This window comes from Diachasma alloeum, unplaced genomic scaffold, assembly GCF_001412515.2.
Source record: "Diachasma alloeum isolate Michigan unplaced genomic scaffold, Dall2.0 Dall_scaffold_00338, whole genome shotgun sequence".
NCBI lineage: Eukaryota > Metazoa > Arthropoda > Insecta > Hymenoptera > Braconidae > Diachasma > Diachasma alloeum.
The window spans coordinates 560,260-585,409 of NW_021680477.1; the positions used below are offsets into that span (position 1 = coordinate 560,260).

The window sequence follows — 25,150 nt, forward strand, 5'->3', positions numbered from 1 at the left end:
GAAGTGATAATTGAGAGCTTCATCATGGGCCGGTTGCACCAAGCCCTGTTCGCTATTTATATCATTGGATTAAATTTGTTCCAAGGCAAGCCTTATGAGTTAACTGGCCGTTAACTGGGGATTTATTTAACCGAGCTTGGTGCAACCGGCCCCAAGAGAAAAAACCTTTCCCGCCCATTCAACTAGTGAAACAGTAAAAACAAAATACTAAATGATATTTCAAAAAGATGTTTTACTTCTCCTTTTTGGACGAATTAGATGGATAATGAATCATCAATTTGAGGAAAGGCGAATAAATCGCCGGAGATTGGGTTTGAACCCACGACCCTCAGGTTTCCAGTCTGAGCCTTTACACACATGGCTATCCACTCTGTACAGAAAATAGTATTTCAAAAGGCTACTTTATTTCTCCTTTTCGGATGGATTACATGGATAATGAATCATCAATTTGAGGAAATGCGAGTAAATCGCCGGAGATTGGGTTTGAACCCACGACCTTCAGGTTTCCAGTCTGAGCACATGGCTATTCACTCGGTACATTAAATAGTATTTTATTTTCGCCTCCATTGCAAGACAATATCAAAGATCTATTTAATTTCATTTCCACACAGACAAATAAAATAAATAAATGAAGAAAAATTAAATGAATACTATTGAATCGATCGAAATACTATTTATATTCATACGTATAAAAAAAATTCGTTACCCTCATGTTACTCATGTTGAAAATTCGAGGCGAAAACAATACGAACACGCAACAGTGCGTTATAACCTGTAAATCACGTGAGGCATTTCAAGTTGCACCACATGTGAACTTGAGAAAGTTTGTTGACATTTTGAATGCAAACAAAATCGAGAAGATGAGTCACATAGTGGTAATAAGGGGCTACAAGCCCGGAGATGAATTACACTGTCGTGATATGATAAAAGATGCCATTATGACATCCTTCAACTCTGCTTTCATCGCCAATCTGTTCAAAGAAGTAACGTTTCAATTGATGATTCTTTGCGCTGCTATTATGTTTATATTCTTCGGGCTCCCTTTCTCCGTTTGTTTACTCGTCATTCCTATTGTTATTTTTTCAACTTATGCTGCGACTTATCTCGGATTCGTCATGATTGCTGCGGCGACGAATCAAGAGATAACGAATGTTCCCAGGTGAGTTTTTTCCTGAGGGATTTTATCTGGTTTTTATTTCTTGTTTCTGTTCAGGGACTGAGGGAATGAGATTTGATAATAATTTATGTCGATCTTATCATCATTATCATCATCATTATCTTATTATCGTTATTATTATTATCATTAAGTTGATACTATTCACTAATGGTTTATCAGCATTAATTATTCTTTAATGATGAGAATAATCATCATTATTAGTATTCATTTTTTATTTGAGACTATTTTAATATTCCAATGTTCTATACGGTCAATAAACTGATGAATATTTTTTTAAACAATAAATATTATTTGAGACGATTGATTGATAGAAATATGTTGAAATATTTTTATCATTATTATTTGATTATCAATTTATTATTATTTATTGATTATGAGGAACAGTCTTAAGCCTCTTACAATCTTCAATTATTTTATGAATCTTCCTCAAGAGAATTTTTTTTTTTTTTCTCAAGATTTGTATAAAAAAAATGAAATAAGACTTAAATTAAATTAAATAATTTTTCAGAGGTTGAAAAATAGGGAAATTTAGACCTTCAAATAAAGAAAAAATTGAACTTCTATTTTACGTTTTCATTTCAGAATTTACATGTCCAATGCATTTTCTTGCTTCTGGGTAGCAGAAGCCTTCCAACCGCATTTGATGATGAGATCCCCCAAAGACTATCATTACACAGTTATGACGGAGCAACAATTTCGCGAGGGGAACATCGATGTGTCCTCGCAGGCCAGGAGAATAGTGGGCACAGTGGGCCTTTTAAAAAGCTACAAGGTCGAGAAAGGAGCGTGGATAAAGCGCCTGTTCGTCGAGGAGAAATATCGTAGAAAAGGAATAGGGTCTGCTCTACTGAGCACTGCCCTGCAATTCGCCATTGACGAGGGGTACAGTTGTGCAGACCTCGTGACCTCTGAGTATGCTGAGGGAGGACGAGAGCTCTGCTTCAAGAAGGGCTTCGAACTCAAGCAGATGTATCACAAGCAGATCATTGGGCCGATGGTCAGTTATCTGTTGTATGAGCTGACTTATCAGATTAAAGAGGAGAATGATTATTACAGCCGAGGGGAGACGAAAAATATGCTATTAAAGTTTCAATGATGTTGTTGCGCGATTTCTTCATTTCACAAAAAAAAAGTGAAAAATTTCAGGGGAAAACTGCTTTCTCGAAAAATTCTATTCAATTTTTATTGAGACTCCATAAGAAGTCTATCACAAAGTTGTTTTTTTGTGTGCAAATTCTATAAAAAATTGTGCAACTGTTCCGTGCGTTTTTCAAATGTTTTTTTATTAAGAAAAGTTTAGAAATATTGATTTTTCTATACTCATTCTGTTGTAATTTTTCCTATAAGAATTGTTGGGCGTGAATTTTCCAAGTTTTGTCTTCTTGGATTTTGTTGTGAGAAACAATAAGAACAATAAAAAAATTAATAAATTTTTTTTTAAATTATGGATAAGAATTTCTATAGAAAAATTGAAATAAAAAATATTGACTGCTTTTATGAAGAATCTTAAAGGAAAAATAACACTTTGCATAATTTTTAATAGAATTAGGGCAAAAAAAGAAAAGAATTGTGTAATTGAATTTTTATAGAGTTCCAGGAGAAGCTAAATCAAATTTCTTAAAGAGAGCGCTAGGTTTTGCAATCAAATACTTCCCTACGTGTTTCTATACGTTTCCGAATGATTAAATAGAAGATTCGAATGAAACACATTTTTTTTTCTATTTTCAAACAAAAAGAAATTGAGAAGTTGCAATGAAAAAAAGTTTGAATGCGTTTCATTAAATTGTTATATCGAACAATAAAAAAATTCAATGCATGTATACGGTTATCAAAACTATTTTAATAATGAGGTGAAGATCCAGTATTAAATGTTAAAAATTTACTTTATTTCTATTTTTACATGATGAATGAATAATTTTTGTACGAAATATAGATTTTTTACATTCCTAAAGCTGCTTTGTACGCCTCAATCTCTTTATGCTCCCAGTGGGAACCTTTGACCTTCGATAAGTATCTAAAACAAGGGAATTTGTTGATTGGAGAGTGTGGAACATAGTGGGCGGAGTGTACACCGTTAAAAATTTCAAGGAGACAATCTAATTTGGAATTTCAATTCCACTAAAGCACTGAATATGTGTGATAACGCGTTCAGAGAATCCAGTTTTTTTTTGGTTTCATAACTCCATCAATCGATTTTATCAGCAAAAGAAAATATTGATGGTCTCAATGGATGAAGTTTCTCAAATTTTTTAGGTGAATAAAAAAAATTGAATCCTGTAGATTTTTCAGTGGAAAAATTTTCAATTTGAATTTGAAATTTTCAACTCTGGTACAATTATTTCATGGGCCAGTTGGAACTATTTTACCTGCTTTGAACATTGCTTTCGTAGCACAAGGGGGCGATATTCAAACAGGAAGTTTAGAAGAGACATTTAATAAGTCTTCGATATCGTGCGCTAAATATAGAAAAATAGAAAAAACCGAGACTTTAAGTGCTGATAATAAACTCAAGTGCGCAATGACCCCAAAGATGATTATATAGCGAGAGGTTTTGTTAGTCTTTTAGACTTATATGCGATTGGGATTTTCCACATGCAAAAGTTCAAATAGAAGCGTTGATTTGGAATTTCAAGTCCACTGCGGCATTGAATACAAAGTTATTTTTCGGTTTCATAAATTCAGCAATCAATTTTATTATCAGGAGAGAATATTAATGGCCTCAATGCACGAAGTTTTTCATATTTTTTAGATGAATTCAAAAAATTCCACTTGAAAATATAAAAAAACATGGAGAAACTTCTGATTCAAATAATTGATGCCTCGGGGCAATTCTTTGGATTTTTCAATGCAAAAATTTTCAATTTGACTTTGAAATTTTCAACTACGATACAATTATTTCATGGGCCCACACAGGAAAAAATTTAATAGAACAACCTAGCGAATTCGCTAGGCAATCTATTGGATTTCTCTATTAAATTCTATTAAAATGTTTAACCGAGAATATTCTGTAGAAAAAGTAAACAGAATTCGATTTTTCTATACAACTTATTCTATTGAGATATTTTCTATAGAATTTTTCATTTGATTTTTCTGTTTTTTTCATCAAGAAAAAGAAACAACAAAACTTAGAAAATTTGAACCGAGGAATGAAATCTCATTGACTTTTTCTGTAGAATATTTTCTATTGGACATTCCACTCAATAGAAATCCAATCGTCTAGCGAATGCGCTAGATTCTCTATGGAATTTTTTCATGCGTGCGCTAGATACAGAAAAATAGAAAAAACCCGAGACCTTAAGTGCTGATAACAAACTCAAGTGCGCAATGAACCCAAATATGATTATCGAGCGAGAGGTTTTGTTGCTCTGTAAGCGATCTTCCAGACTGATATGCGATTGGGATTTTCCACATGCACACTTGTTACCAAGGGGACACGAATGCCCATATCTAGAATAATTACCTCTCCACAATTTCGTTCAGCGATGTTTTTTCCTCGTCTGTGATGCCATTGTACACAACATCCAAATTCATTCGCAACTGTTCCAAGTTCTGCATTCCAATGAGATTAGTCGCAATGTCGGGGTTCTGCATTGCGTACCAAACAGCTAATCTCGCCAGTTTTAAATCGTGATCGTTGCAGTATTGAACTGCCTGACGACATTGGTTTTTCGTTTCTTCACCCGCTGGGTGCCAGTCTGGGGGCCCTTCGTTTGTCAGGAGGCCCATGCAGGGAGCCGATGCATTTATTATTCCTATTTTATGGTCCTGAGAATATAATTGGAGAGAAATTTTGGGAACAAAATTTAATAGAAAAATTTGAGTAAATGTCTATTAATAAAAAAAAATTCAATTAATTTAAGTAGAAATAAAATAGGATTTTATTGTAAAGGGAATACGCTGATTTTTCAATTCACTTTTTTGCCCACGACTTTTTGTAGAAAAAAATTTGAAAACTCAGAATAAGAATAACTGTAGAGAAAGCAATATCTATTGAATTTTTTTTAATATAAAAATATTGATTAAAAAACGCAGGGGAAAATTCCACAATTTTTGATAAAAAAACTCACAAAAATTGATTTTGGCATTGAATTTCAGTAAAAGTTGAATAAACTTCTGAAGTCGTTGATGAGTTTTGACCGAATTTTGTATCATTTTGTAGTTCTTGGCCTCTGGGGTCATTAGCTGATTCGAAAGATATAAAATTTAAGTCGTCCAAATGTCATTTTAATGCATTTGTAACACGGTGGGTAATAGGTTCTCATGGGTGTGCGGGGTAAAATGGACTCATTTGACTTTTCTTGAAATGTTATTCACTCGTTGAATTCTGGTGCAAAGGCATAATTGTTCTTCCTTTTGGCAACAAAATTCTTTCTTCTTCAGTGGATGAATTTGTTTTCAAGTTATGAAGATTGAAAGTAAAGTTCAGTGTCCATTTTGCCCTAAATCTTCATCAATCAGCCAACGACCTCAGAGGCCATGAACCTCAAAATAATAAAATTCTAATGAGACTCAAATAGAATTCCAATAGGGTTTCAACATAAATTCAATAGAAACTGAAATCATGAACGCGTGTGAACAAAATTTGATGGAATTTCTATTACACATTTTATCAACTCAATTAAATATGCGATAAATAGAATGTTTTAAATAGAGTTCTAATATAAATTGAATAGAATTTCAATAAAAATTTAATAATTTAATAAAAATTCATTATGAAAATAACGAAAGAAAACTGCAGATAAAAATAAACTAGAAAAAAAACAGTTTTAATAAATTAAAAGAAATTGCAAATGACGCGATTTCTTATAATCACCTGGAAAAATGGGATATACGACAGGAGAGTATCATCAATGAGTGTATGCCTCGCATACGATAATATCACAGATATATTAATGTTGCTCTTATCAATGCACTCTTTCAAAACAGAAACTGGATATCCCGTGATTCCGATGAATCTGGCTCTTCCCTGGCGGACCTGACGCGAAACCTCTGGCAGTGTTTGAGTTATGATGATGTCCAGGGATGGAGCGAATTCTACATCGTGAACCTACGAATCCGCAATGAGAGATGAGTTGTCTCCGTTATTTAACCCTAATTGATCACCTGACGCGAACCTGCGACTTGGACACCTTCGCGGGGGTTTGCCGCCGCGTTATTTAGGCTCCGGCGTTGCCGAATTCACTCTACACTGCCCGGGCGCGTTTAGCGAGTTTCCGGCAACGCCGCACAACGCGCAATTTCACTGAACGCGGCGAAAAAATTGTTCAACTGTTGGAAATGATTTTTTTTCTCCAAGAATTTGAGATGTAATTTTTTTTTTAACGCCAAAAAATTTTCCAGATACTTCAGTTGATGAATTTTTTTTTTTTTTCGGATTTTTCCGGGCAGCCAGCAGATGCCAAAAAAAGAAGAAAAAAAAACGCGCTACGGCGTTGCCCTCGCAAATGGTGACCAATCGGGTTAATCATGATGACTCAATCACACTCACTTGTAAAACATCGACATAATCGAGCTGAAGGAGTTTCAGGCTCTCTTGAACACTTCTCCGTGTTCTCTCGGCAGTGAAATCGAACATGTGTTCGAAATTCAATTCATATCTTCCGACTTTTGTCGCGATGTAATAGGCCTCTCTGGGGACCCCTTCAAGGGCCTAAAATCGTTGCCTTTTGAGAGAATGTCTTTCATTTTTTTAGGCTTTGGTTGAGTAATAGGTGTTACAGGTGAAAGTTCGTTCAATTTCCGTGACCCCGAAGCGAAAAGTGAAAGGAATTATTATTTTTTGTTTAGAAGATTTCAACATTTGGCTTATTATATTGAAAAAAAATAGTGAAGGATTACAAAATCATGTATTTGCGAAATTATTCAAGTTCGAAAAAATTGAGCTGAGTGATTTCTGTCGAAAATATCTCAATAGAATAATTTGTGCAGGAAAATGGAATTGTAGTAATTTTACCAATTGAATATTTTCCGCTGAACATTTCTGTTGAAAAAAAAACGCGCAGTTAAGTTACGAAATTTCTCAGTAGAATTGGCCGCAAGCTAATAGAATTTCCTAGCAAATTCGCTAGATTTTTCCACGTAATTTTGTAGGGAAAAGGTCGCAATGTTTTTAGGCGGATTAAATCTAAAATTAAACGAACTTCTTCCTAAACATGATATATGGAATGATTTTTACTTTTCCAATGGTTCTTTCGGATCGACCTTGACCATACCAGGGGGCTGTGTCGATATAATTAATTCCCTTGCGGAGGGCCTCACGCACGGTAGCAATAGCCTCCTCTTCATCGTACGTCCTAGTTACAATCAAGTGAATGAAGACTAAAAAAATCATTGTTCAACTGGGGTTAATCTACGCATTCAATTAATTTGATATAAAATTATTTACTGTCTGCAAAGGGTTGTTTTTCATAAAGTTAAACACTTTACCCCACTACTGGTCCGTACAGTGAACTCGGCAGGTATCACAAAAAATAGGATGCGTTACACGTGCGTGCGAAAAGTGGAACTTTACGCACTAGTAACGCACTAGTCTGAGAAGAATTAAACTATTGATTGGGGCTAAGAAAATGTTGAGAATTTTCTTCTCACCCGTAATGACAACCAAGAGGAGCTCCCCCAAATGATAATTTACTGACCATCAGGCCAGTCTTCCCCAGAGGCCTGTACTCCATTGCTCTGACAGCCTCCAGGTCGTGGAAACCCTCGACATATGTCGCTGGTAAGCTAGACCTGCGATTTCAGAGATGAAACGAAATCGATTAAATTGAGGGAGAAAATGTTCAATAATTCTATAGATAATCTTCCTCATTCACATTGCATCTTGCAAAAAATTACTTTTTTCTAAAGGTTTTCTTGTTTTTAATAAATAACAGAATTTATGCAGAAACTTTCGAATCCTTTATGTTTTTGAATGAAATTAATTTCACGGTGGAAAATTGATTATTTCAAGAATTGAACTTTAACAATTATTTTACGAATTTCAATTTTTAATTTTCATTTTTTCCAAATTTTTAAAATGTTTCCTAACGAATCAAAATGAAAAACAGTCTATTTTTTATTTATTTTTTTTTATTTTTATTTTATCTATCAAAAAAGGGTCGTAATTTTCTGAAATTTAGTATCAATCGCCCGTTAAATATCATCTCTGACATTTAAATAAAAACATTGAAGAAAATTTGAATAAAAAAAAATTAGTCACGAAGTCCTCAACATAGTGACTAATTACGATAAAGCATTTCCTACGCATAAACAAAAAGCGGAGCAAAACCGAGATTTTAAATCTTCAATCTCTCACGATCGACACAATCCATCGAATTTCCCCCCTAAGTATCAAAAATAGACCTCGAAACTGGCGGGAAAGCCCCGAACGCCCCTAATTTTCAAAATTTCCCCCTCAAACCCGTCCTCTGCCCGCGTCACCCGCGACCTCGCCACCTCAAACTCGCAAAAATTAATAACCCGCAGACTGCACAATACTGCATCCGTCTGCACCCGTCACCGCCCGTCAATCATCGAGCCTCGCTCATCAAATCAAAGTCATTCAAAAATATCCGCACAAATCCCCGCGAATGAAAATCAATGCAATGCACTCACATTATCTCTCCGCAGCCTTCACTTTCAAACAAAGAAAAAAAAACGACAACTAAAAAAAATCATGTCCTCGCTATTGGACTCGGCGAACGGAACTGCCCGCTCAGCTGCCTCTCGCGTCTCGCCTGCAACCGCAGTGTTTATCCCCTTTTTATGTTCTCCGATAACCCAACAATGTCGATATCAACGGTACCCCACACCCAGGACTTAACGATGTTCACGAGAGAAGTGGGATATTCGAAAAATGCAGCAAATGTCACGCAATTTTTTTCGCACATTGTTGAATCCATTTAGGCATTTCTTGCAAAATTTCAGAAACCCCAGGGTCAGGGCAGCAACAAAAATGAATTCTAAAGTTGCTGCGTACACATGAGGTTAAAGGGAGCATCGATAACTCGTACATTTTCCCTGCATTATCAACAGACTGGCAATGTGGAAGAATACTGGAATTATCGATGACCCATTAATTAAACCTCATACACAAGCAGCAACATTAAAATTGATTTTTGGTATTGTCCTGAACCTGGGATTTTTGAAATTTTGCAGGGGGTGCCTAAATGGATTAAATAATACGTGAAAAAAAGAAATCTGCGGGTGGCTGAAGCTTCGATACCGTAATTTTACGTGGATAAGTCCACGGCTTCCCTTTCCTTCACTGAACATTGTAGTTGTTCAGTGAATATATTGTTACGTATTTGCCCTTTTCCTCCCTCTCAACCACCTTCATGTACGATCGCCTCTTTCTTTCCCATTATTCTTTTATCTTGTTTTCTAGTCCACGGACGCATCAGTCCTTTTTGTATTTCTTTTTATTATTTATTTCACCCGACATTCTTTTAATAAACATTTATTCTTATCAAATATCTCGTATTTTACAATATTTATGTATTTGAAGAATTCTGGATTTCGCACCGTCGCGTCATGATAAAACGTTTCTTATAATCACGATACGATTGAATTGTTATGTACAACCAAAATCCCTAAACAAACGTTCAACATATTTCATTCACAACGAACTCAACACATACAAACACCCTTGCGAATTTTAGCACGGACCCCCAAATTTGATCTATTTTGTGCAATAATAACCAACTGTCGGTATTTTGCCGACCAGCACTAAGGATTCCTCAAAATTGTAATTTATTCATAACCAAAAAACTGGAGAATTTTCTGGCAAAATTTGGAAATCGCTAGAAAAATCTAAATATTTCCAGAGCATTCTAGAAAGTTTTAGAATTACGATAGATGGCAACGCGCCACAGGTATGGCCAAAGCGTCTCTTTTGTATTCGAAGTTTAATAAGTTTATAATAAATACTATTTGTGGTTAATTGATAAATATTAGTCATTACGTTATCCTGATTCGATTTCCCGCACGAATCATCACTCAAAACCCACAAGGAACGACCAATTAGAGGCCCGAGTTGAACGTTAATTAAAGGCCCGATTTGAACGTCGTTAACATCCCTCGGTAAGAGAAACCGCTGCGGCAAAGCACTGCGCATGCGCTCCCAGCGCCTCCCATGCACCCACACACATACACACACACACACTAGTCTCCCGAGCGCCTGCCATGACAGTTTTAGTCGCTCGGTGCTGCTCGATGGCAAACCACATTAAAATCGCAGTTTAGTCCCCATGTTCGTCATCATTTTTACAAATTAAGTGAGTCCCTTGGGGTCGGATGTCAGTCGCGAGTGCTGTCCCCCCGCCGTCCCCGAAAAAACCGTGAAACAGACACCCGAGGGGCCGAAGGGTGTGAAAGTTTTCCACGTTCAACGGAATTTCCTCGCACGCGTTCACTCCCTCGGCGAAAAAACCCCGCAAATAACGGATAATCCGGTGTTCATTAGCTCCGTGACACTAAAAATCGTTCGGTCTGTGAAGAAACAACGAGTGAGGCATGTGTGCGAGCCGATGTGTGGTGCATTCAGTGTCTGATGGGCTGTCAGTGGGGTTCAGTTGACGAGGGGCCGGCTTGTTATGACACAGGTGCACCAGGTTTGGGGGAGTCCACCACCTCCCGAAGGGAAACATTGAGTATTAAATTGAATATTTGTTGGACGAGTGCTTTGGCAGGTTGAGGTTACTCCAGTGCTCGCGAGTGATAATTTCCCGCATTTAGTGACTAGTCATTGAGAGTAGCACGAGTAGAAATTGATTGTCAAGAGCCTGAGGGAGACATAATAATTTAGAAAGTGTTGTTTCTTTCGAATGTTCAACGAATTCTGTTGTTATTTCTGCAAATGGAGTTCCTTCACGTCAGTTTATTGATGTAGAAATTTACTGAGAAATCTGATAATACCATACTAGACATTGATTGTGTCAAGAAGCTGAAGGAGCTAAAATAATTAAGAAAACGTCTCTTTTTACTATTCAATGAATTTTGTTGTCATTTCTCGAAATGCAGTTGCTTAACGTCAATTTATCGACGTAGGAATCATCGAGGAGGTTAATTGTACTGAAGGTTTGGGAAAAGTTGATCAAAAAACGTCATTAATAATACCACAACTAGATATTGGTTATGTCAAGAGCCCGAGGAAGCCAAAACAATTGAGAAAACCGCTCTCCTGTTGACTATTTAATCAACGTTGTTAGTGTCACGTGGAGATGGCATTGAAATTGGTTGAGAAATCTCATTAAGAATACCATTACTAGACATTGATTGTGTCAAGAGCCTGAAGGAGCTAAAATAATTAAGAAAACGTCTCTTGTTTCGACTATTTATTTAATTTTGTTGTCATTCCTGAAAATGCAGTTCCTTAACGTCATTTTAATCATCGAGGAAGCCAAAACAATTGAGAAAACCTCTCTCCTGTTGACTATTTAATCAATGCTGTTGTTAGTGTCACGTGTAGATGACCCAGACCATCGATTAAATCGAAGGATTGGGGGAAATTGATTGAGAAATCCCATTAAGAATACCATTACTGGACATTGATTGTGCCAAGAGCCTGAAGGAGCTAAAATAATCAAGAAAACGTCTCTTATTTCGACTATTCACTGAATTTTGCCTTCATCTCTCCAAATGCAGTTCCTTAATGGAACTGAAGGACTGGAAAAACTTGATCAAAAAACGTAATTAATAATACCACAATCAGATACTGATTACGTCAAGAGCCTGAGGAAGCCCAAATAGTTGAGAAACCTCTCTCCTATTGACTATTCAATCAATTACCTTATTTATTGTTTATATTTCTCAAAATCTCACTCCTCCCCATCAATCTACCAACCTAGAGATCACCGATAGCACGATTCAAACCGAAGGATTATGAGAAAGTGATCGAAAACTCCTGCCAACCCTCAGAAACTGAACAAAAATAAAACCCTTCTGCCTCCGGGGATTCCCCTATCTATGAAACTAGAATGGAAACAAATCCTCAGAGGTTAGATTGACAGTCTTTCCGGCACGCCCCATAAACTCCTTCCCTTCATGCCTCTGACGAACAATCCCCCAGATTCAGTTCTGCCCCGCGAAATTGAAGAGCAAACTGATGCTGAATAAACCCACCCCAATCCTCAATTGATGGAGGATAACCACTGACTCCCCAAAGATGTTCAATTTCATGAAGAAGACAACCGAGAAGGAGGAGAAGGAGAAGAGAAAGCGCGAGAAAAAGGAGCGAAAAGATGTGAAGAAGAGGGAGAGGGGTAGCATGTCCACTGAGGAACTCCTGCGACTCGACGAGATGCGAAGATCCCTGAAGATTCGTGGTCGCCGTAAGGAGAAGGAGAAGTTGCCGAGTGGTATAACAGCTGACTACAGTGCATCATTTTTCGCTCAGCTTGACCGTGACCTGCCTGACAGCTCGATTAATCCAGCTGGTACCAGCTGGACTCGCACGCCAGACGGTCTCACCCAGAGTGACTCGTCCGAGGCGTCGCTGACGTCACTGAGTCATGCTGTTGGTAGGACGCTGCCACCGCTGCCACCGAAGCCCCCCAAGAGAGGGATCCTGAAGGGGCCGAGGCTGAGCATCACTAGTATCACTAGTGTTGTGGAGACAACTGTCACGCAGAATGGCGGTGAGAGTGAGAACAATCACTCGGAGGCTAGCAATCTCCTTGTGAGGAATACACTTCAGAATGAAGTGATTGCTTATCAGAATTTACCGAGTCAGGGGAGCGATGTGTGCAGTGAGGAGGAGTCGCTGTACCGTGGGAGGAGCCCTCAGGGCCAGGAGTCGAAGCTCCTGCTGGTGACGAGTGCCAGCCCCTCTGCTGATTCCTTGACTGACACCACCAATTCCTCGTTTGCTACTCCACCTTTCAGTTTGTCGCCGGTGGGGGAGTCCCAGGGCTTCTCCAGGTGGAGGTCGTCAGCTTCGTTTGAGGATCAGGGGATCGAGCTACCGCTCCCGGGGATCGTTCCACTTGTCATGCAGCAGCCGAGGGAGCTGACCATACAGAGGCAACCTCCTCCGAGGAACGATTTTGGGTTCTCGTTGAGGCGAGCTGTTATTGTTGAACGAGGGGTCAATGGATCCGCGCAGATGAAGCCGGTGACTTTTGCGGAGCCGGGGGCTATTGTGCAGAATAATAATGATACCGGGCTTCTGCCTGGGGATCGGCTCATCGAGGTCAATGGGATCAATGTCGATGATAAGGCGAGGGAGGAGATCATTGATCTTATTAAGGGGTCGGGGAATAGTGTGACGGTTAAGGTGAGTTGGGCAGTTTTTCGGGGAGTTATTGAGAAATTTGTTTTTTGGGGTCTCAAATTAATTTAATTTTATTATTAAATTTTTATTATTTAATAATTTAATTATTAAATTATTAAATTATACACAATGTTATTATTAATGTAATTATTAATTTAATAATTTGATTATTTAATAATTGAATTATTAAATTTCGATTGAGGGATGGGGGAAGGGCTGGAAGATCCTTGCTGGGAGAGGGATGGGAAATATCTCGAACGAATGGAGAAAGTAAGGCGGTTTTCATGAGTACAATCGCCTTGCGGCGGACTTTTATGAAGCCCATTCTATGAAACAGGAATAAACGAATCATAATTGTCCAAATTATTTAGGTCCGAGGAAACAGAATAATTCTACTTTCTGAATATTGCGTTTACTAAGGTTTTCTTCGAACAAAGTTGATTAGAATTGATAGCTAGAATTATGAGATTATCTCATATTCTTGACGTTAAGGATGTTCTACACCCTTTCTGCCGAAATTCACGTTTTTTTAATTTTTCTGGCAAACTTATGATGGAATTGACGTGAAAAAATATAACGTTTTTGCGTTTTGTCATTATTTAATGACTGAGGAAATTTTAAGGTGGTGCGAACATTTTCCTGCGTTTTCTCTAAACTTTTAAAAAGAATCACAAAACTGTAGAAAAAACGCATGAAAATTATCGCACCACTACGCAACTTCGTGAGCCATTAAAGAATGACAAACCACAAAATCGTTATATTTTTTCACGTCACTCCCATCGATAATTTGCCAGAAAAATGAAAACAACGTCAATTTTGGCTAAAAGGGTGTCGAACATCCTTAAGGAATAGGAGAGTCTGAATGCAATGTAGTGAAAATGATGATCGATTTTTTCACTTTGAACAAATAATATTAATATCCAAATACAACATTTCTGATATGAATAAAAAGAAGCTGTGACTCAATATTCCAAATGAAGTTTTAATTTTTAATTTGGTGATGAAAACACGAGATGACAATATTCTAAGCACGGAATTGTATTGATGAGATGAACAACAGATTAATTGAATTACCGTGTGAACTGACTAAAAATTGATAACAGTGTGGGCACGCACTTTTACCAGAGCATCAACCAACATTGAATTCCAGAAATTCACAATCTCTAAAGTGCGTCCTAGAAGGAATTGAGTCGTAATTATGATTAAAACCTTATTCAGCGAGCACAGGAATTAGGACATGAGCAAATCATTTGTTGTCGTATGAAAATTTAACAGCTGATAAATTGGGACATATGATTCTCATCGGTCGTATTGCCTTTTGCAATGAGAATTATTATAAACAATTAACTGAAAAATGTAGCTGGACATAAATTTGCTGAGATTTTTCATGTTCAATCCCAAAATTTGCCAATTTCTTGATAAATTCTGCGAGAACTGTCAACAGTGCAATACCCACAGGAGTTAACGTTCTAAAATATCAAAGTGTTGCCTGTATCAGCAGCATTACAACTCCATACACTGGTACATGCTTTCCTTTCGCACTCCTTTCACATAAACCCGTCCGATGGATGAGCGACCAATGAGTGCCCATAGAGCAACCAATAACGGAATGCACTTACTCTCGGAAAAGAATGTTCGTTCGCGGTATTTCTGCACCTTTTGAGCAGCCAACAATGTGCCCCTCTGGTTGAACCAGATGATGGGCAATTCACATCAACTGGAGGGCATGTGTGCACATACCGGTGTCTGTGGAGCATACGGGTGTCTGCCATTGGTCCACAAGCACCGGTAGTGCCATATACTGGCTCATTGTTCTTTGTCACTTCCGCAACAAACGCGTCGTTGTAACGACAGTGCTCTTCCCCGTTTACAGATTTTCATGGGGGGAATTTCAAACATGAAAAATTCATTTTGTATTCTTCGGGTTATTCCTGATGTTATCAGCACTCGACAGGAATGAGATATTTTCAGGTTTTTTCGTTCTTTATGGCGCGATCTGCTTCTGGGATAACGAAGGGAGTCGTAAAATTTATCTGGAAAACTCGGAGAATTTTTTTAGAAACAACGTGATTGTTTTCTAGCGGCAGTATCTGCGGACTGCATGATACGATTTTTACGAGTCAGGTCTCATTTTGAAGTCTGAAAAAATACCTTGAAAATGAAAAAAAAATCGAAAAATTTCACTCTGTCGTTTTCGAATTATTGAACTTCAAAGTCGTTTCATTTTTCATTTCCTCAGGGGAATTGATGTGGAATGAAAATTACTAAATTGTCAATATTTTATGATCTAATGATGTGATTGTTGTGAGTCAGATTTCATTTTAAAGGTTGAAAAAAATTCTTGAAAATGAAAAAAAAATCTGAAAATTTCACTCTGCCGTTGTTGAGTTATCAACGATTAAAGACGATGCTTTTATGCTTTTTGCCCTAACGTAAACTTGAAGGAATGAAAAGAGAACGAAAATTCTAGATCATTTCACGTTTGCCCATGAAAGTTACGTTGCCACTGATTTTTCTAAAATGATTGATATGTTCAGGTTCAACCAGTAGCAGAATTATCGGAACTATCTCGACGAGGTGGCTCGGATGGTCAACAGGTTGAGCTTGCACCTGCGAACATACGGGGAGGTACACTCAGGCGTTCCGGAAGCCAGCGATTTCATCAGAATACGGTGAGTTATCATTTTAGACCTATTCTAATTGAAGCATTGGTAAATTCAAATTGAGCTCCGAAATTTATAAAAATTCCTTAAGTGTCAAAGAATTTTTGAAGGCTTAGAAAATTGAAGCAGATTAGAAGAGTCTTCAGAAGAAATGAATAATTCAAATGAATAAATAATTGAAGAATAAATTATCTGCGAAAATGCCACATTCATTGGTTCAGTAAAGAATGTGCTTAAATGTCAAGAATTGTCTGGTATATTCCAGGAAGAAATTATCAACAGTGCAATACGCACAGAACTGTAAATATTTCCTAAAGTATTCGTCAAAATTGTTCACTGTTCCATGGAAAATGCTGACCCATTTGAATTGAGGTATTGGTAAATTTAAATTGAGCTCTGAAATGATAAAGAAATGGTTTAAATGTCGAGTTTTAAATTTGAAGATTGAAAAATTCTTTTAAAAAATAATAATTCAATAAATAAATAATTGAGGAATAAATAATCCGCGAGAATTCCAAATCCATTGGTTCACTAAAATAAATAACCCTAATTGAGCTCCAAAAATAGAAAGAAAATGGGCTTAAATGTCAAGAATTTCCTGGTATATTCCAAGAACAATTATCAACAGTGCAGTACGCGCAGAACTTCAAACTATTTGTCACAATTATTCACTGTTCTGCGGAAAACGCTGACCTATTCTAATTCCGACATTGTTAAATTCAAACGGAGCTCTGAAATTTAAAAAAATGCCTAAATGAGAAGAATTTAAAGGCCTGGGATATTGAAACAGATTGGAAGATTCTTCAGAAGAAATTAATAATTCAAAGAAAAAAATTATTGTCATTTCACATAATGAAATCACTTAAAATTTTAATATTTTGTAAACGATTTGTCACAATTATTCACAGTTCCATCGAAAACACTGACCTATTCTAATTGCGAAATTGTTAAATTCAAATTGAGCTCTGAAATTGAAAAAAAAAAATGCTTAAATGTCAAGAATTTCCTGGTATATTCCAAGAACAATTATCAACAGTGCAGTACGCGCAGAACTTCAAACTATTTGTCACAATTATTCACTGTTCTGCGGAAAACGCTGACCTATTCTAATTGCGACATTGTTAAATTCAAACGGAGCTCTGAAATTTAAAAAAATGCCTAAATGAGAAGAATTTAAAGGCCTGGGATATTGAAACAGATTGGAAGATTCTTCAGAAGAAATTAATAATTCAAAGAAAAAAATTATTGTCATTTCACATAATGAAATCACTTAAAATTTTAATATTTCGTAAACGATTTGTCACAATTATTCACAGTTCCATCGAAAACACTGACCTATTCTAATTACGACATTCTTAAATTCAAATTGAGCTCTGAAATTGAAAAAAAAAATGCTTAAACTTCAAGAATTTGAAGATTGGAAAATTCTTAAAAAGAATAATTCAAATTATTCAAATAAATAAATGATTGAGGAATAAATAATCCGCGAAAAATCCATATTCATTGGCTCACTAAAACTAATAACCCGAGAAGATGTGAAAGTAAATAGAAGGAAAATTGAGCCACCGCGAAAGGGGTCGAGTGGGTCGTCATTCAGGATCGGCCAAGCGAACAGTCAAGATGGAAAGAGGTGCATAGTTGGCATTAGGCTAGAGATAAATTGACGCTAGAGTGAGACAGAATGAAGCTCTTGCTTTTCCACCCACATTACGTACCCCGGTGGTAACTGGCGCAGCATAGTAATCATGTAACGGTACACCTCGCCTTCCGTATCGTACTCGTCGCATCTCTCGTTCAAACGCTCGCCAGTTGCTGAGGGAAAACACCTCTAACCCTGCGATGGAACTATGAGGAAGTTCATCAACGTCGAACTTGTGTGAAAAGGCTGGTGTTATTTTATTTGAGGATATTGGAGTCACATTCTAGCCCAAATGGCAGAACATTTGGAATGATTTTGCATTTTTTACATTTAAGGCCCGGGTGCACTATCTTTCGAGTGTTATCTGGATTTTTTTCATCTTTCGTAATCCAAAATTGTCAATTGAGTGGTTCATCATGTAGAAATTCCCAAAAATTATGATAGAATGAATTAAAAAAATGAAAAAAATTCTGAACTTTTTCAAAGAGCGTTTTTAATTGAGATTCAGAATGAGTTGAAAAAAGTGGAAATCTCCTCATGGGGAGTGACAGCTAGGTATTTCAATTTTCAAAACAGTGGTATGTACATCTGCCATTTTTATGTGATGAAAGTGTGATTTAAAAATTCTCAAAAATATTACAACTTTTTTCAGTGTGGGAAAAGATTTACGAAATCAGTCTTCCCCCTGCATGCATAATATTGGGTGACAGGCCGCCATTTGTCAGCGTAAATCAGATACATTTTTCAATTTCTTGTTATTCAACTTATTATGAATATAAATTAAAAATGCTCTTTAAAAAAATTGAGAATTTCTTCTACTTTTTTTTGATTATTCATTCATAATTTTTCAAAACTTCTGCATGATGCAGGACTCAATTGACATGCAATTTCAGATGACGATAGATGAAAAAAACATCGAGATAACGTTCGAAAGATAGTACACCTGGGCCTTAAGCGAATGAAAAAAGTGACGGATGCAATTTATATCGAGATAGTAGACCTTTCTGATCCCAAACCTTCCAAATATACGCACTCGCCGGACGTAAAGGCTCGCGACCGAATCGATCCCGCCCACTCCGGAAGTCTTAAGACCCGGCGAATCTTCGCTGAAATTCAAGAGTACATTTACTTAAATTTTTATATTCTTATCAATTTTCATGGAAAAATTAACCTAAAATTGATAGTTTCCATTGATTTGACAAATCAAATTTTTAATATTTATTCATATTCCAAATTCCACTAAAGATTTCATACAAATTTGATAGAAAATAACATTTTCAAAATTTCAAACCATTTTCATTATTGGTTGACAAAAAGAGTTTTTTAGGAACACAATTTTCCTAGTGAAAATGAAGTAATCATTCCATTTGAATCCAAACGTTCTGCTGAAGGTAAAATAGTTGTTTCATTTTGAGGTAAAACTTCATTAACTGAAAAACAAAATCACAAATAAATCATAATAAATTGCAAAATCAATGATTGCAAGAAGTGTAAATATTTAGATTAAGTTAATAGAACATTACTGATAGTGTAAATAAATCTCGTAGATTTGAGCACTTTAAACATAAGAAAACTGAATAGAAAAACTAATGGATGCACGGAGAGAAATGTTCAGTAACAATTACAGAATTCACAATTCACTCACCGATTACGGAATCGACTCACAATCAGACAATTCAAGTGACGGTGTCGTAATTTTCCACAGGAGATTCAGATAAAAATTACGGAACGCTCGGAAAAAAATCCGTGACAGTTCCGTAAAATTTCCTTCAACTGCCTTTCACCCCGGAATTACGGAAAAGATACGTAATTTTTACTGAATATTTCTCTCCCCGCACTCGAATCGTACGCACTCACCGGACGCAAAGGCCCGCGAGCAAATCGATCCCGCCCAGTCCGGAAGTTCAAAGACTCTGCGAATCTTCCAGTCTGCGAAAATCCCCCAATCAATCATAAATTCGCGATGATAGGGATGCCCTGCACAGCGGAAGTCTCTCTAAACGAAGAACGCTCGATGTCCTTGAGCAGGCGCGCTTGCCCTTCCGCGATGCCATTTCGGTGCGGCATAGCATTCTCATGAAAGCCTATGGCATAGACAATTGAAAACAAAGGGACAATGAGGAATATCGAGGGGGATTACTCCGAGTGCGGATATCTGTCTGCCATTTTTTCAAGAATTTCGAGGGATCGTCAGGCCGAGCCAACAATGAGGCCTTTCAATTTGCAAGACACTACTCTGATATCTTTCATTAATGGAAAATTTTCATGAACTCCAACACAAATGGAGAATTCAGAGTTCGTTTCGAATTTAATAGAGATTTTATTTTATTGTTAAAAAATTATTCAATTCTGGGGAAAGGTAATAATGAAATTTGAATTTGATTTTTGATCTTCAAAATGTATGAATTTTATGAAAATTCAAGTAAAAATTGTTTAGAATTCTCAACTTACTCAAAATTCATTAGAATGTGAAATCTAATTGTCAGAATGAATAAAAAATTTCGTTGTCAGTGGAACCTTCACATTTGAAAGTTCGAATATGAAAAAATTAATCTCCAACATAATTAAAATATTCATGAATAATTCGACCTCAACCCCCATTATAGACCATCAAATTAGAAATTCAAAATGTACCCCCATCCGCAATATTTCCACGAAAAGTAACAAAATTGTCCTCGAAAAAAATCATGTTCTGTAGGCTTATCCTACACGATTTCGGGTTGGACCACTCCACAGAAATTTTACATACGTGACTGTGAATTAAATCCCTAAGAATTCTCACAGTGCCGCCCTGACAATTCTACATTCCACAAGTTCTCCCCACCCGAAGCATAAATAATTCCTGAGTAGCTGGCCTCCATTAACTTGAACCACATCTGCATGAAGTTACAGCAAACTTATTGATCTAATTTTCCACTTTCCTACAATCCTCGGTCTTTGCTGCGGCTTCCTATCCGTGCGATTAGAGGTGAACAGTACCGAGATTCAAATTCCCTCGCACGAAATTCGACATTATCGACACCCAGTAGTGCAGGTCTGAGGAACATTTCCTTCATTATCACTCGCAGAAAAACAGAAATAGTTCCCACTTTTCCCCAGCTCGCTGGATAGTGCAGTTTTTCCTTTCAAAATTCCGTAATTTTTATTTTAACTTCATATACTCAGATGTTTAATAAATATTGATAACGACTTAAAAAGAATTAAGAGAATGAAGAGTGAAACATCAATGAATAATTTTTAATCCTCGATTAATTCTTTTTTTTTACTTTTCAAAATAATCTGATTAAAATCTGCAGTTGTTGAAAAATGAGGGGAGGCTTATGAACTGATTTGATCTCTCAAAATTGTAATTTATTTCTAAAAACCTAGAGTGGTCTAGAATTCCGATAGATGGCGCCACCTCCGATAAGGAGCCATAAAGACAGATCCGATCAATTAGCCCCCCATGTATAGATATTCCAAATTTTTATTTTTTTCCTCATTGAAGTAGTTTTGAAGAAAATTGCGAGCTAATAAAAAACATTTGCTAGTTAGTACTTTTTTTAAAATAATTTTTTGAAAAATCACCCCTGAAAAAAAAGGCGTTGTCCCCCCTATTTCATTAATTTCAAAAATTTTTATCACCAATCGGTAGCAAATTGTTTGAAGATTTTCGCGAGTTAAGAAAAAATCGTCAATGCACTCCTATTATTGTGTAAATTAACAATTCCAATTTCAACTGAAAACCAGAGTTGATGACCAGAATTTGTAGCAGAGATGTCAGACAAGATATGAATGTTTTTTTTGGCTCAAATGAAAGAGCGGGTCGAGAAATGGCGTGCTAGGACCTCTAAAGATGGTTTTGAACCAGGGGAGACTCCTAGACCCCAATGTTCTATACATACTCCTAGACCCCATTGTCCTCCTAGACAATGATGTCACAACTCTGCTTTTCAATTGAAAACAGATATCATCTTTAGAGACATTTGTCATGTTTAGAGGCTCTAGCACGTCATTTCTCGACCCGCTCTTTCATTTGAGCCCAAAAAAACATTCATATCTTGTCTGACATCGCTGCTACAAACTCGGGTCTACAACTCGGGCCTTCAATTGAAAGCCCGAGTTGAAGATCCGAGTTTGTAGCAGCGATGTCAGACAAGATATGAATGTTTTTTTGGGCTCAAACGAAAGAGCGGGTCGAGAAATGGCGTGCTAGGACCTCTAAAGATGGTTTTGAACCAGGGGAGACTCCTAGACCCCAATGTTCTATACATACTCCTAGACCCCATTGTCCTCCTAGACAATGATGTCACAACTCTGCTTTTCAATTGAAAACAGATATCATCTTTAGAGACATTTGTCATGTTTAGAGGCTCTAGCACGTCATTTCTCGACCCGCTCTTTCATTTGAGCCCAAAAAAACATTCATATCTTGTCTGACATCGCTGCTACAAACTCGGGTCTACAACTCGGGCCTTCAATTGAAAGCCCGAGTTGAAGATCCGAGTTTGTAGCAGCGATGTCAGACAAGATATGAATGTTTTTTTGGGCTCAAACGAAAGAGCGGGTCGAGAAATGGCGTGCTAGGACCTCTAAAGATGGTTTTGAACCAGGGGAGACTCCTAGACCCCAATGTTCTATACATACTCCTAGACCCCATTGTCCTCCTAGACAATGATGTCACAACTCTGCTTTTCAATTGAAAACAGATATCATCTTTAGAGACATTTGTCATGTTTAGAGGCTCTAGCACGTCATTTCTCGACCCGCTCTTTCATTTGAGCCCAAAAAAACATTCATATCTTGTCTGACATCGCTGCTACAAACTCGGGTCTACAACTCGGGCCTTCAATTGAAAGCCCGAGTTGAAGATCCGAGTTTGTAGCAGCGATGTCAGACAAGATATGAATGTTTTTTTGGGCTCAAATGAAAGAGCGGGTCGAGAAATGACGTGCTAGAGCCTCTAAACATGACAAATGTCTCTAAAGATGATATCTGTTTTCAATTGAAAAGCAGAGTTGTGACATCATTGTCTAGGAGGACAATGGGGTCTAGGAGTATGTATAGAACATTGGGGTCTAGGAGTCTCCCCTGGTTCAAAACCATCTTTAGAGGTCCTAGCACGCCATTTCTCGACCCGCTCTTTCATTTGAGCCAAAAAAAACATTCATATCTTGTCTGACATCTCTGCTACAAATTCTGGTCATCAACTCTGGTTTTCAGTTGAAATTGGAATTGTTAATTTACACAATAATAGGAGTGCATTGACGATTTTTTCTTAACTCGCAAAAATCTTCAAACAATTTGCTACCGATTGGTGATAAAAATTTTTGAAATTAATGAAATAGGGGGGACAACGCCTTTTTTTTCAGGGGTGATTTTTCAAAAAATTATTTTAAAAAAAGTACTAACTAGCAAATGTTTTTTATTAGCTCGCAATTTTCTTCAAAACTACTTCAATGAGGAAAAAAATAAAAATTTGGAATATCTATACATGAGGGGCTAATTGACCGGATCTCATAAAGACTGTTTCCCTACATACCAACATTGGAAATTTCGGATCTGACGAATACAATGCTTCCATTCGAAAGCAAAAAGGCCTAATTCAGAAAATATCGAGTGCTCTACTCATAAGGGAATAACAATCCTCCCGTGCACGTGCAGAACCCCTTGATATATGCATAAACCCATCGTCGCCATGCCTTTCGCGGCCGATGTAATGCAGCTATTTTGATATTTATACAAAACAAAAGTGGTGCACAAAAACGAAATCACAGATGCTCGCCTTTTCCGGTTACAGCATGGGCATTTCAATTTTTCCATCCACGCGAATACCGGTTGCATGCACTTCTCGGCTCTCTCATGATATTTTATTCCTCACAGTTTGACTTGTGGGGATAGTTGAGAGTAGAGGAGTAATTCTCACGATCTCGCTTTTTTTTGTTTCGTGTCGCCTTCGCTCTTGGTGGGCACGAGGAGAAATTCCTGATGTGACATTTTATTCTACATTATATTAGTTTTCTCAACATTTATTTTTTATAGATAAATGAGATTTTTTCAAAGCTTGGAATTTAAGGGCTGCTTCTTAAAAAATTCTATCGCATTAGAGTTCAACTGAAAGGTTTTCTTCGAATAAAGTTGATTAGAATTAATAGCTAGAATTATGAGATTATCTCACACTCTTGACGTTAGGGATAGGAGAATCTGAATGCAATATAGTGAAAATGATGATCGATTTTTTCACTTTGAACAAATAATATTAATATCCAAATACAAAATATCTGATATGAATAAAAAGAAACTCTGACTCAATATTCCAAATGAAGTTTTAATTTTTAATTTTGGTGCTGACAACACGAAATGACAATATTCTAAGCACGGAATTATATTGATGCGATGAACAACAGATTAATTGAATTACCGTGTGAACTAACTAAAAATTGATAACAGTGTGGGCACTCACTTTTACCAGAGTATCAACAAACGAATTCCACAAATTCACTCTAAAGTGTGTTCTAGAAGGAATTGAATTGTAATTATGATTAAAATCTTATTCAGTGAGCGTAGGAATTAGAACATGAGCAAATCATTTATTGTAATATGAAAATTCAACAGCTGGTAAATTGGGACATGATTCTCATCGGGCGTATTGCTTTTTGCAATGAGAATTACTGCAAACAATTAGTTGAAAAAAAGAGTTTAAAACCTAAATTTGAAGCAAACAAACAATATTATTGAAGACGACCGTCAACTCCCAGCACTCGTGCAAATCCCTGGCACAAGACACATGCGATTCAATGAAATGTCGATGACCTTCTCCACGGCACTTTCTACACTTACTCCTCTAGCACTCGATGTAAAGACGAATGGCTATTAATGGATTTTATGATTAGCCACACCAACTTATCGTTTTAGTTGATAAAATTCGTGGGAGTGGACGGCCTTCAGTGCAGGAAATGAAATTTTTTATTCGGTGTACGTAAAAATGTGCATGTGTATTCAGGAAGGGAGCTGTCCGCCCGAGTTAGGCGCACGGTACATGAGAAGGGAGCTCTAATCTCATTAGCATGAAGGAGGAGAGTAAAAAAATAGGATCTTGCCGTGCAGGCTCTTGCGCAATTTTTCCAGAGTTGTACACGTGCCCCCTGTGAGAGTGTGTTGGACTTGTCGTTTCAATCTTTCTCGCGATGTGCTTGGTGTCCTCATACCTACACCCACGAAAACTCGGTGACCTTTATTTTTATCGCTTTCGTACATTGTCAGGAGCTGTTGGATCTCTCGCTTTCCAATTTTCAATATTTCTTGGGGACGGGAAAATGAATATATTTCGACTAATCCCTGACATTTTCTCCTAGTCTGAACTTTATTAGAAAATCTTTCGTGTAGTTTTTGACAACGACGTGGAGAAGTCACACATTTGAATCTGATAAATCTTTTTATTT

The 25,150-nt window shown here is 37.0% G+C and overlaps 3 protein-coding genes across 4 annotated transcripts in view; 2 read left to right on the plus strand and 1 right to left on the minus strand.

The window, feature by feature from the left end:
- The first annotated feature begins 764 nt into the window (after positions 1–764).
- LOC107040579 (probable N-acetyltransferase CML6) lies at positions 765–3,128 on the plus strand. The gene is made up of 2 exons (XM_015260713.2): positions 765–1,159; positions 1,760–3,128. The coding sequence occupies exons 1-2, from the start codon at positions 861–863 to the stop codon at positions 2,271–2,273; spliced, it is 813 nt and encodes a 270-aa protein (XP_015116199.1). The 5' UTR covers positions 765–860; the 3' UTR covers positions 2,274–3,128.
- LOC107040577 (L-galactose dehydrogenase) lies at positions 3,042–8,906 on the minus strand. Of its 2 annotated transcripts, XR_001461021.1 has the most exons (8): positions 8,771–8,906; positions 7,766–7,906; positions 7,353–7,470; positions 6,666–6,827; positions 5,991–6,224; positions 4,638–4,942; positions 3,544–3,633; positions 3,101–3,191 (listed from the first exon to the last, which is right to left on the minus strand). XR_001461021.1 is itself a non-coding variant. In XM_015260712.1 (7 exons), coding segments are annotated over exons 1-7 (1,038 nt in total). In that variant the 5' UTR covers positions 8,773–8,906; the 3' UTR covers positions 3,042–3,115. The 2 variants fall into 2 exon arrangements, 1 of the variants encoding a protein (XP_015116198.1); XM_015260712.1 differs by lacking the exon at positions 3,544–3,633 and having other exon boundaries at positions 3,042–3,191.
- A 1,455-nt stretch (positions 8,907–10,361) lies between these two features.
- Positions 10,362–25,150, plus strand: part of LOC107040558 (unconventional myosin-XVIIIa) — a 67,090-nt gene continuing 52,301 nt past the window's right edge. Inside the window, exons 1-2 of the mRNA XM_015260683.1 lie at positions 10,362–13,430; positions 15,965–16,099. Of these exons, the coding sequence (XP_015116169.1) occupies positions 12,321–13,430; positions 15,965–16,099 (1,245 nt within the window). The 5' untranslated portion in view covers positions 10,362–12,320. The remainder of the gene's footprint in view (positions 13,431–15,964; positions 16,100–25,150) is intronic.

Excerpts from the sequence above, each read along its gene's own strand:
- LOC107040577 (XM_015260712.1), bottom strand. Across the intron at positions 7,471-7,765 it reads CCTCTTGGTTGTCATTACGG|GACGTACGATGAAGAGGAGG; the intron begins GTGAGAAGAAAA and ends GATTGTAACTAG. Across the intron at positions 6,828-7,352 it reads CCGAAAGAACCATTGGAAAA|GCCCTTGAAGGGGTCCCCAG; the intron begins GTAAAAATCATT and ends CAACGATTTTAG.
- LOC107040579 (XM_015260713.2), top strand. The coding sequence starts at position 861 with ATGAGTCACATAGTGGTAATAAGGGGCTACAAGCCCGGAGATGAATTA. Across the intron at positions 1,160-1,759 it reads GAGATAACGAATGTTCCCAG|AATTTACATGTCCAATGCAT; the intron begins GTGAGTTTTTTC and ends TTTTCATTTCAG.